Source organism: Callorhinus ursinus, unplaced genomic scaffold, assembly GCF_003265705.2.
Source record: "Callorhinus ursinus isolate GAN/ISIS: 27379988/994484 unplaced genomic scaffold, GSC_fseal_2.0 scaffold41, whole genome shotgun sequence".
NCBI classification, from domain to species: domain Eukaryota; kingdom Metazoa; phylum Chordata; class Mammalia; order Carnivora; family Otariidae; genus Callorhinus; species Callorhinus ursinus.
This window is the reverse complement of record NW_027397103.1, coordinates 10176574-10189424: the sequence shown is the minus strand read 5'-3', so window position 1 is coordinate 10189424 and position 12851 is coordinate 10176574. Positions and strand designations below refer to the sequence as shown.

The 12851-nt window shown below is 39.1% G+C and overlaps 1 protein-coding gene and 1 pseudogene across 2 annotated transcripts in view; one reads left to right on the top strand and one right to left on the bottom strand.

Moving 5' to 3' along the window:
* The window catches only part of PPTC7 (protein phosphatase targeting COQ7), a 42184-nt gene that overhangs the window by 12704 nt on the left and 16629 nt on the right, over window positions 1–12851 (bottom strand). For both annotated transcript variants that reach the window (XR_003211734.2, XM_025889778.2), the window contains exon 2: window positions 2994–3173. Coding sequence is in view for 1 of the 2 variants with exons in the window: in XM_025889778.2 (XP_025745563.1) it covers window positions 2994–3173 (180 nt within the window). In the remaining variant the exon portion in view is untranslated. The remainder of the gene's footprint in view (window positions 1–2993; window positions 3174–12851) is intronic.
* Window positions 11277–11914, top strand: LOC112837468 (small ubiquitin-related modifier 2 pseudogene; annotated as a pseudogene).

Sequence of the window (12851 nt, the reverse complement as noted above, 5' to 3'; positions counted from 1 at the left end):
ATGTATTTGGAGAGGAACAAGCAGGAAAAGAAGAAAAGAAGTGCTAAGAACAACAGCATCAGATGTTCAGACCACTGACAAATCCAGACAGGCACCCAAGCAAACCACTCATGCTAAAATGGAAATATTTTTATCACTGGCCCCTAATTTTGTAAACTACCATGAAATCTTTTGTGCAGCAAAGAAAGAACCTTATTAGGATTGACCCCTCAAATTCTTAAGATATGTTGTCTCCATAAGACTTAACTCCACTTAAGAGTTTCTAAGGAAATATATATTAGCCCAGATCTAAAAGCAGCTAGAAATTCTCAAGAAACATGTGGCTGACCTTTATACTGGAATAGTGTTATAGGCTTTTTAGCAATTGCTGGATTTAAAAAAAAAAAAAAAAAGGATTGTGGCACCTGGATGGTTTATTTATTTGACAGAGAGAGACACAGCGAGAGAGGGAACACAAGAGGGGGAGTGGGAGAGGGAGAAGTAGGCTTCCCACTGAGAAGGGACCCCGATGTGGGACTCGATCCCAGGACTCTGGGATCATGACCGGAGCCGAAGGCAGACGCTTAACGACTGAGCCACCCAGGTGCCATGGATGGCTCAGTCTTTAAGCGTCTGCCTTTGGCTCCGGTCATGATTCCAGGGTCCTGGGATCGAGCCCTGCACTGGGATCCCTGCTCAGCGGGAAGTCTGCTTCTCCCTCTCCCACTCCCCCTGCTTGTGTTCCCTTTCTTGCTCTTTGTAAAAAAATAAATAAATAAAATCTTTAAAAAAAAAAGGGGATTACTTAATCTTGTAAAGTTATCATTATTTGCAATTATATCTGAGGTTCAGTAAAATTCAGTAGGCTGTCTTTGCCAAAAAATGCTTGAGTTTAGTTACAAACAACTGAGAGGTATGTGTGTGGATTAGGTGACAGAAGCGTCTATGTGTCATAGTAATGAAGGATTATTTCAACATGTACTTTAGGAGAAAAAAGTGATTATAATATTCAGTGTAAGAAAACTTCTAATATGTCCTTAAATTTAAGATCTCTGAACTACATGAGGGTAAATAGGAAAGGAAGGAGGGATAAGGAAGAAACACAGCAAAGAAACCAAAGCTTTCAAAGTGCAAAATCAGGACAGGTGTTTTCAGCTGCTTATTCCAAGTCACAGTACAGGGGTAGGGGGGTGTCGGCAGAGGACTCATGGGAACATGCAGGAGTTGGGACCTGGAATCTGTATCTATAGGCTCTTTGTTAGGTGTCAGACAATTAGATAGTATTCTGCAATGTCCTCTTTCCCTCAACATGTGTCTGAGTATTGCATGAAGCTTTGAGTCATTCCTTTTCACAAAAAAAAAGATCTCTCCATTTAACAAATGAAGCAAGGGGGTCAGAGGTCAAGTAGTTTGCCAAAGTCGTATTTGCGGGCAAGTTGACAGGTACTAGAAATAGAATCTAAGATGTTTCACTGTGCCAGGCAAGCTCCAGATTGCATGTCCAAAATAGCGGATTAAGACAAAGCGGTATACTGAAACCTCAAGACAAGGTTTCTCTTCAGTTAGAAGGAAAACAAGCTGATTAGTCACAGCACAAAGACAGAAGACGGCAGCGTGATAAAAAGAACCCCTTCTCATAAAAGATTTAAATTTAAGGCAAAATTTTACAACGTGGAGAACTCCATTAACACTGAACAGAGGTTGATTTTTAATATGGATGGTGATTTGGGGGGGAGGTTACTTCTAGTAACCAGAAAAGATGCTGGCAACTAGCAGAAACTTAGTAACACCCTTCTGAGAGCTTGCTCAGAAGGCTGGGTAAGTTGTTGGGTAAGTTCCCAGGAAACCATTTAACAAACAAATGTAGAAGCTTGGCCAAAAGATGCTCCATTAGCATACCAGATAAACACACACTAGGAATTTGGAAGTTTTCCAATACAAGATTAACAGGGATCTATTTTGTGCCATGCTATTTCACAGACTAATCAGTTACCTGCTACAGTCTGGGGTGCCTATCTGCAACTTGAACTCTCCAACTTAGTTTTACATACCAGATCCCATTCCCTTTCTTCCTCCCCTGGAGAGAACCGCTATCCTGAATTATACAACCACTTACTTTTCTTTCTTCTTTTATTCTATTTTGGAGTCCCTGAACAATATGGTTTTACTTTTTTATGTTTTTTGAATTTGAAATATGGAATTAGACTGTTAGGTGGTATTCTGCAATGTTCTATTTTCCCTCAACAACATGTTCCTGAGTATTGCATGCAGCTTTAAGTTGTTCCTTGTCTTTCTGTATTTATTTGACAGAGACAGAACACGAGCTGGGGGGAGGAGCAGAGGGAGAGAGAAAGAAGAAGACTCCCCACTGAGCAGGGAGCGGGGCTCAATCCCAGGACCGAGATCACGACCTGAGCAGAAGACAGATGCTTAACTGACTGAGCCACCAGGCACCCCAAGTTGTTCCTTTTCAAAATGCGTTTTTCTACAATAAATGGACTTTTTAGGTTGTTCCCAGTTTTCTGCTGTTATAAGCAATGTTACTATGAACATTCTTGTACCTATCTCTTTTTTTTTTTTTTTTTAAGGGCGCAGCCTCCGGGCCGGTCCCCGCCTCCCGAGCTGCCGAGTGGGCGCGGTGGCGCAGCAGAAGGTCCGTGGCGTCCACTCCGCGCGCCCCGCTCTCCTCACTTGTACCTATCTCTTAATACACAAATGTGCAAGAGTTTCTCTAGTCTAAGGTATAGACCCAAAAGTGGAATTGCTAAGGCATACTATCTATTTACATTTAACTTTATTCCATAATTCCAAATTGTTTTCCAAAGTGGCCATACCTATTTACATTCCCTCAAAGCAGTAGTACGTATTCTGGTGAGCTCATATCTTCTCTATCAAACTCTGCTTAATAAAGAGCTTCAGAAAAAAAAAGCTGGGCTACTAAGTGATTTTCTTGGTTTTGTTGTTAACCATCTTCTGAGCTTCTTTACAGAGGAAAACACAGTATATCTACTTACCAAGCAAAGGTACTTTATTTTGCAGCAACTCACAGTAGCTTGTGGTGAGGATTCCAATGGGGTTACTTGGGACGAACCGTCCTTCTTTTACTAACCGTTCACATGTCCGCATTAAAGTCCCTGAGAACTGGGATGGATCAACTCCATAGTCTCTCCATCCTCCTACACCATCTGCAACTCCTAAAAACAAAACAGAACAAAATTACATCAAAAGGATATTCTTACCGACTGCTCAAATTCTTTCTTATCCCTGTCTCCTCTTAACAGTTAATTTTACTACATACTAGTACATACATTTACCCTGAGATTCAGAATGAAAAGTGTTCAAATTTAATGTATCATACACTAGTACTCTTTCACCACATTTTCTACTTAGAATCTGATCTTTCTTATATTGATGAATAAATATGTGAGCTACCACAGGGTGGCATTGCTTACTAGCCAAGAGTTCAATTTCAGCAGGATTATCGTCTTTGTATGGAAGTATTTATGTTATTCAGCTTTGTTCTATAAGAATGAAAACTGATTTTTTTAATGTGCTGAAACTAGTGATAATACAACTGAGCCAGAGCTGGCAATCATTCAGAATACCAAACACAGTAAACTTTAACTTCAAATTTTGGTAACTGTGAAATAAAGAAAGACAATTAAGAACATACCTCATCCTCTTTCCTCCTCCCTCAGAGACAACCACTATCCTTTCTGTACTGGCCTGCACTGTCTAATGCAACAGCCACTACCAAACGTGACTACTGAGTCTTTGAAATGGTGCAGATTCAAATTAAGAAGTCCTCAAAGTATAAAATACACATTTTGAAAACTTAGTAAAAAATATTTTGGATATAATGTGCTAAAGATTAAAATTAATTTCACCCATTTCTATTTTTAACTAATGCAAATACCAGGAAATTTAAAATGACATGTGTGGTTCACATTATATTTCTATTGGACAGCAATGGTATAGAGATTTTCACAGGTCCCTAGAGCTGTTGATGAGTTCAGAATCTGCACAAGACTCCCTTTTATCAAGAGGAAACTAGTGTACAAGAAAGTCAATAAGATATCAACGTCAACATCATACTATCTCCTATTCAACCCCTTGCAAAACACTAAGCTAACTGTTCAACATTAAAACCAACTTGTCTACTAAATTCAAACAAACTGAGGGAACTAGAAGATCAGATATATACACTATTAAGGATTTAAGTGACTGTATATGAACTTTTCTGGAAGGATCTATAAGAAGTATTAATAGTAGTTCTGAGGGTGCCTGGGTGGCTCAGTTGGTTGGGCGACTGCCTTTGGCTCAGGTCATGATCCTGGAACCGGGATCGAGTCCCGCATCGGGCTCCCTGCTCAGTGGGGAGTCTGCTTCTCCCTCTGACCACTCTAGGTCTCTCATTCTCTCTCTCTCAAACAAATAAATAAATAATCTTTAAAAAAAATAGTAGTTTTGGAAATAAGAGACTGCAAGTGATCAGTGAACAAATGGGGAGATTTTAGCTTTTTACCTCATACTGTCCTGTATTGTTTGAAATTTAATTTTATAATGATCATGTATTGATTTCATAATAAAAATATTATTTAGGAATTTTATCATTTTTAAGGCTTGCTGAGCATTAAACATCCTCCCCACATACATATTTACATTTTTTTGTACGTTCAACTTTCACACATTTTATTTATTTATTTTTTCACACACATTTTAAAGAACCTATTTGGTACAAAAGTAGGAGAGTTGCCTATATAAATCATCCCAGAAAAAAACTGGCTTGACATGAAATAAACACATGAAACTGTTTTCTGGTGATGGCATTTCTCAACAGAAACGGAATACATTCTGAAAAACATGAGAGGAAATATAACTGGAAGAGAGTATAAAGAAGGTGACAGACAACATCACTATTGGGGCAGCTACTTTCCCTACCTTTTGTGACCAACCAGTAAGCAAAATTTCACTATGAGGCAGTTCCAAATCAGTTGATTAAATGATATGATGTCTGGGGGCGCCTGGGTGGCAGAGTTGGTCAAGCACCCCACTCTTGGTTTCAGCTCAGGTCGTGATCTGACAGTAGTGAAAGTGAGCCCTGAGTGGGGCTCTGTGCTGAGCGTGGAGTCTGCTTTTTCTCCCTCTCCCTCTGCAACAACCCCCCCCGCAACCGCGTGCTTGCACTCTTGCTCTAAAATAAATAAATCTTTAAAAAAAATGATATGATATCTGGGATTTATTGCAAAATAGGGGGGAGGGCTGATGGAGGAATGGATGAAACAAGAGTGGCTATGAATGGATAACTGAAGTGGAATGAGAAGTACGCTCATCTCTCTGATACATATTTGAAATTTTCCATTACACAAAGTTTAAATAGAACTAATGATAATAAGAAAGAAAACAGATTCTTCTGCTGGCTCTGTAGAGAGCAAGAGCAGAAAAAAGGGATGAGTCAGGAGTCTATCTTAGTAGGTTGGTCATGAAATGGTGGCAGTACATTCGGAATGCAGGGATTTGAGATCCAATGAAACAGAAGGACTTACTGGTATACTGGATAGGGGTGTAGCAGCGGTGGGGAGAGAGAAGAATAAAGGATGACTTAAGGTCTACCCTACCAGGAAGAAGTATTACTTTTTTTCTGTTTTTCAAGCATTTTGAGGATATCTGGAAATTCTTAAGAGAATTTAAGATAGTTTAATAGGAACTTTTTTTTAAAATTTATTATTGTTGTTACTCCCCATACATCACATCATTAGTTTTGGATGTAGTGTTCCAGGATTCATTGTTTGTGCATAACACCCAGTGCTCCATGCAGAACGTGCCCTCTTTAATACCCATCACCAGGCTAACCCATCCCCCCCCTCCCCTCTAGAACCCTCACTTTGTTTTTCAGAGTCCATCGTCTCTCATGGTTCATCTCCCCCTCCGATTTTCCCCCCTTCATTCTTCCCCTCCTGCTATCTTCTTTTTTTTCTTAACATATATTGCATTATTTGTTTCAGAGGTACAGATTTATGATTCAACAATCTTGCACAATTCACAGTGCTCACCATAGCACATACCTTCCCAATGTCTATCACCCAGCCACCCCATCCCTCCCACCCCCCACCACTCCAGCAACCCTCAGTTTGTTTCTTGAGATTAAGAATTCCTCATATCATTGAGGTCAAATGATCCATGTCTTTCTCTGATTGACTTATTTCACTCAGCATAACACCCTCCAGTTCCATCCACGTCGTTGCAAATGGCAAGATCTCATTCCTTTTGATGGCTGCATAATATTCCATTGTGTATATATACCACTTCTTCTTTATCCATTCATCTATCGATGGACATCTTGGCTCTTTCCACAGTTTGGCTATTGTGGACATTGCTGCTATAAACATTGGGGTGCACATACCCCTTCGGGTCCCTACATTTGTATCTTTGGGGTAAATACCCAGTAGTGCAGTTGCTGCATCGTATGGTAGCTTTATTTTCAACTTTTTGAGGAACCTCCATACTGTTCTCCAGAGTGGTTGCACCAGCTTGCACTCCCACCAACAGTGTAGGAGGGTTCCCCTTTCTCCGCATCCCCGTCAACATCTGTCGTTTCCTGACTTGTTAATTTTAGCCATTCTGACTGGTGTGAGGTGGTATCTCATGGAGGTTTTGATTTGGATTTCCCTGATGCCGAGCGATGTTGAACACTTTTTCATGTGTCTGTTGGCCATTTGGATGTCTTCTTTGGAAAAATGTCTGTTCATGTCTTCTGCCCATTTCTTGATTGGATTATTTGTTCTTTGGGTGTTGAGTTTGATAAGTTCTTTATACATTTTGGATCCTAGCCTTTTATCTGATATGTCATTTGCAAATATCTTCTCCCATTCTGTCGGTTGTGTTTTGTTTTTGTTGACTGTTTCTTTTGCTGTGCAAAAGCTTTTTATCTTGATGAAGTCCCAATGATTCATTTTGGCCCTTCCTTCCTTTGCCTTGGGCCATGTTTCTAGGAAGAAGTTGCCGCGACTGAGGTCGAAGAGGTTGCTGCCTGTGTTCTCCTTTAGGATTTTGATGGACTCCTGTCTCACATTTAGGTGTTTCACCATTTGCTGTCCATTTTTGTGTGTGGTGTAAGGAAACGGTCCAGTTTTATTTTTCTGCATGTGGCTGTTCAATTTCTCAACACCATTTGTTGAAGAGAGTGTCTTTTTTCCATTGGACATTCTTTTTAATAGGAACTTCTTTTGAGAAATTTTATTAGGGGTAAGATTTCACCATCATTTTATTTATTTTTTAAAGATTTAATTTTTAAGTAATTTCTACACCCAGCGTGGGGCTTGAACTCACAACCAAGAGCTGCATGCTCCAACAACTGAGCCAGCCAAGCAACTTGCCCTCACCATTATTTTAAATGCAACAATTTGTGTTAAAATACAGAATGCAATTATAATCCTTGCAATTCCATCTGATGAATCATTCATTCTTTCCAAATTACTGCCTGCTTGAGAAAAGAATTTCTCTTTAACCAGTCTCTGATCTAAGAGCCACAATTAATTTTAAATTACAAAGTGGTTTCATCTACAAATGCCCTTCACAAGAAAACCATTAAAATCCGAGATAATGTTGAGAGTTGATCCTGGCACTCACTAAATAATCTGTCAGCAGGTTATAGAGTCTGACCTGACACAGCCCTTCAACATTAATCAGATTTCTCCCAGAATAGAGTGTAACCTTTCAAGCACCTGTTTGCTTTTCTATGGGAAAAAGATACCACGCAAAGCTTCACTGCTGAAATCTCTTTAGGGGAAAAAAGAGATTCAAAAAGCACATAAGCTGTTCAATAAAGCTGTGGGGAAAAAAAGGCCTTACATAAATAAATATAGATTATGTTTATACATAAATAATTTACTTACAAAGAACAAGTTATATAAAAGAAGAGTCATATTTGGGATTAGAATCAGGCTAAAACCAGAATAACCTACCACAGGTACATTTGAAATCTAGTTTAATTCATATTAGGTAGTTATTTCTACAAGGAAATGAGTATTTCCTCTCATGCACAAGCAAAAGCTTCCAGCCACAAAGGGAGAACACTTTTTAAACAGTGGAATTAATCCAGATATAAAGAGAAATTTTACTCAGAATACATTTCAAAGGAAAAGAAAACAATTGTTAAAGGAGAGAATGCTTAAGATACAAAAGATATGAAACAGCAAAGAATAAGAACACCTCTAAGAGCAAATGGAGGCCATAGTAAATACTAGGAAATAGAGAACTGAGGGAGACACATCCTGCCTATGAGAAGCTCACCTTCTAGTGGGCAGTGACTACTCACTCACACAGGAACTAGACAAACAGTTCCCATAAATGCTGCTATGGGGGGGTTAAGAGCAAATGGTTAATGCTCATGGGGCACTGTGGGAATGGAGCAAAACTGCTTAAGAAATAGCATTCACATTAGGCCCTGGAAGGTAAGTCAGATTTCCACAGGCAAGGGAGAGTAGTACCAGGAAAAGAATGGAGGGCAATTAGGTGTGGCTGGGGTTTGGGTAAGTGCTGAGAAGTTGAAAAATGCAGGACAGGAGCTGAAGTTGTGGAGGGCCAAGAATTGTTATCCAAGAACTTAAATTTTTTAAAAAAGATTTACTTTAGAGAAAGAGAGAGAGAGCATGAACGGGGGGAGGGGCAGAGGGAAAGGGAAATCCTCAAGCAGACTCCCTGCTGAGCACATGAGCCTAACTGTGGGGCTCAATCCCAGGACACTGATATCATGACCTGAGCCAAAATCAAGAGTCAGGCGCTCAACTGACTGAGCCACCCAGGCTCCCTGTGACCCAAGAACTTTACACTTTATGCTATAAGCTTGTGCTGTCTGATATGGGAACCAATAGACACATGTGGCTATTGAGTTTGAAATGTGGCTAGTTTGGATTGAGATGGGCTGGATGTAATTATGTAAAGTATGTAGATATGTAAAATGTAAAATAACACACAGGATTCCAAAAATGTAGTACAAAAAAAATGGTAAGGGGTGCCTGGGTGGCTCAGATGGTTAAGCGTCTGCCTTCGGCTCAGGTCATGATCCCAGGGTCCTGGGATCGAGTTCTGCATCAGGCTCCTTGTTCAGCAGGGAGTCTGCTTCTCCCTCTCCCTCTCCCCCTGCTTGTTCTCTCTGTTTCTCGCAAATGAATAAATAAAAAAAAATCTTTAAAAAAATAAAAATAAAAAAATGGTAAAATATTTGTGATAGTTTTATACTGACTAGATTGAAATATTTTAGATATAGTGGGTTAAATACATATATTAATTGAAATTAACTGTATCTGTTTCATTTTACTCTTTTAAATGTGGCTACTAGAAAATTTAAGATTACATATGTAGTTTACAGTATATTTCTACTGGACAGCACTGCTATAGACAACAAAAAGTCATCAAGGTTTCTGGGTAGAAGTGATATAATCCTATCTATCTATCTATCTATCTATTTTTAAAGATTTTATTTATTTATTTGACAGAGAGAGAGCACAGTTAGGCAGAGCAGCAGGCAGAGGGAGAGGGAGAAGCAGGCTCTCCGCTGAGCAGGGAGCCCGATGTAGGGCTCGATCCCAGGACCCTGGGACCATGACCTGAGTGGGAAGCAGACACCCAACCAACTGAGCCACCCAGGCGCCCCCAATATATTTTTTAAAAGATTTCAGAAGGAGACAGAGACAGCACGTGTGCATGTGGGGCGAGGGGCAGAGGGAGAGAATCCCCAAGCAGACTCCCCACCCAGCAGAGCCCCATGTCATGAGATCATGACCTGAGCAGAAACCAAGAGTCCGACGCCCAACCGACTGAGCCACTCAGTCTTTGGTTAAGTTTCCCATAGACTGTTTTTCTGAAGTGAAGAGTTAAGAGAAAAGGAGAAAGGGTAATTCTGTTGTGTTTCCCATTATTTAAGTCTATCTTTTTATAAAAAGAAAATTCTTAAAGTAACAGCCAATTTTCATTTTTCTAATTAACAATTAGAAGCCCCTCCAATCTATACTTTAGAAAAATAATCCTGATAGTGATGGAGAGAATGGGTTGGGAAGAGGTTAGAGGTCAGGCATCAGCTGCAAGATTTTAGGTTAGAGGTACCGAGAAAAATAGAATCATCACTGGAAATACAAAGAATTGAATACAGAAAGATACCTGGACTTGATATCAATGTATTTTATATCAATAGGTTTCTGGATTTCAGGAATGAGTATTGATTGGATGATTCCCCAGTTGGGAAAGGGGTGGAAATGCCTTTAGAAGATACTGAATTCTGTCTCAGGGTATACAAAGTTTTAGGCGCCAGGAGGACATTTTTAGGGAAATGTTCTATATAAAGTCAGAAACTATGAGTCGGCAGCTGGGAAGGCAATCAGAGCCAGATCTCTGACAAAGATTGGGAATTGACACCATTAGGAGTAGATGATATGCTCAGAGAGAGCACAGAGAGTAATAAATTCAAGTGGGGATCTTAGGAATGAGAATTCCTGGCCAAATAGCTCATTTGTTAATTGCATCTTACTCTAGGCATCAAATTACAATCACAGATATGATAGCTGATTAAGGAAGTATCCAGTTTGGCAGAATGATATAATTTCTTTGGAGGTGAAAAGAGGTGAAGCTGAAAAGGTAGGCTGAGTTAATAACTGGGAAGGCTTTGAATGCCGAGAGAGAGTTTACACTGAGTATAGAAGTTATTTCCTTTAATTCACTGTAATCATGTCTCCATTAATAACGTTCTGTCAGCATAAGTCTAGCTTAAGTGTTTCCTTTGACCCAAAAATCCAATTAAAACCATTATCAGACTAAGATAATGGTTACATATCTGAAATAGCCAAGCAGAAGGCTGAGAGGAGACTACAGAGTGCAGATAATTCCTTCAGGTGTACTATTTGCATGGAAATACCAGTTTTATGAAGTGGGAGATAATCAACCAGAAAATATATATGATAATTACAATTTTTCACATAATATTTTGGTTAAGTTTCCCATAGACTGTTTTTCTGAAGTGAAGAGTTAAGAGAAAAGGAGAAAGGGTAATTCTGTTGTGTTTCCCATTATTTAAGTCTATCTTTTTATAAAAAGAAAATTCTTAAAGTAACAGCCAATTTTCATTTTTCTAATTAACACATTTTTGTTTTTGCCTTAGTGTAGTCATCTAAAAACAAAATTTTGCTGTACTTTAAAAATCATTTAGCTTTTTATTAAACTCAGAATTTTACTTAATAGCTTTGTTCTATGCCAAAAGGTGAAGGAAACTCTCCCTCCTCCACCGCTGCCGCCTCCTTCTGGTGCTGCTTGTGTGCTCGTTCAGTGCGGACCCGGTACCTCTTTTGTGAAGCGGCAGCTGAGGAGACTCCAGCACTCGCCATGGCCGACGAAAAGCCCAAGGAAGGAGTCAAGATTGAGAACAACAATCATATTAATTTGAAGGCGGCGGGGCAGGATGGTTCTGTGGTGCAGTTTAAGATTAAGAGGCATACACCACTTAGTAAACTAATGAAAGCCTATTGCGAATGACAGGGTTTGTCAATGAGGCAGATCAGATTCCGATTTGATGGGCAGTCAATCAATGAAACAGACACACCTGCACAGTTGGAAATGGAGAATGAAGATACAATTGATGTGTCCCAGCAGCAGACAGGAGGTGTCTACTAAAAAGGGAACCTGCTACTTTACTCCAGAACTCTGTTCCTCCAGACCAAGAAGACATTCTCAATTAAAAAGCCGCAATTTGGTTCCATCAACTCCTGACTACTACAGTATAGTTTTCTCTATTCTTTCATTTTCCCCTTCCCCATTCCTTTATTGTACATAAAGTAACTGTGTATGTGCACAAGCATCCTGCATTTTTTTTTTAACTAAATGGCCAATGGTATGTTTTGACTGACATCAAATGGAGATGGGATGGGGGGAAATACTGCTTCTGTGAAAATACCCCCTCTCTCCATTAGTGGCACGCTCAGTCAGCTCTTATCTTTATATTCCAGTAAGTTATTGTGCTCTCACTGTTTAACAAAAAAAGAACAACACAAAAATCCTTGCATGCCTTGTTTGATTGGAGAATTTTAATGTTTTTCATTTATCATGTAAAACCAAGGACAATTTTATAACTTTTTTGTACATAATTGTTACATGTAGGGCAATCTGTCTTTAAGTAGGGATAAATTACTCTAAAAGAAATGAATCCTAGATAGCTTTCCCTTCAGGTCAAGCGTCTTGTTTAAATAAACTTCTTGTTTAAAAAGAAAAGGTGAAGGAAAAAAGATATGGTAAGCTGAAATTGTGGAAACTTAAAAATCCCATCTTTCCAATTACTTATGGTCACCTAACTGTATTGCTGTAAAAGGCTCACCCTGAAAAAGACTTTGAACTAAGCCTGTGTCTCTCTAGCACTGTCCTCCTATTATCAGCCATGAGCATGAGGTTGCCATTCTTAAGCCCTTCTGCTACGATCATCTTCAAATTGACATGCAATTAGTTACAAAGCAAATATTTTCCAGAAGACAGTGATGCCTAGAGAAGAAATACTAAATTTCAATTTTAATGTAATGAAATGATGTAATGTAAAAATGAATTTAATGTAATGAAATAATGTAATGAAAAAAAATTGGCAATTTTATTTTATCCAAAACTAGACTGGCAGAATTTTGAATATTAAATAGTACCCAAAGGTAATAGCTTTATTCCTTGCATCTTTGATGATCTCAAGGCATTTTACATTGAGCCTCACACTCTAATGAAGCAAGACAGTTCTACAGGGATTGTTTTTCCATCAGCGAAACATCTCCTATCTACTAAGATGGGTACTTGATAGTGAATTGAAATTCTAGAAGAGAAACTGAGTAAGGATCTGGCTGGATCACAAC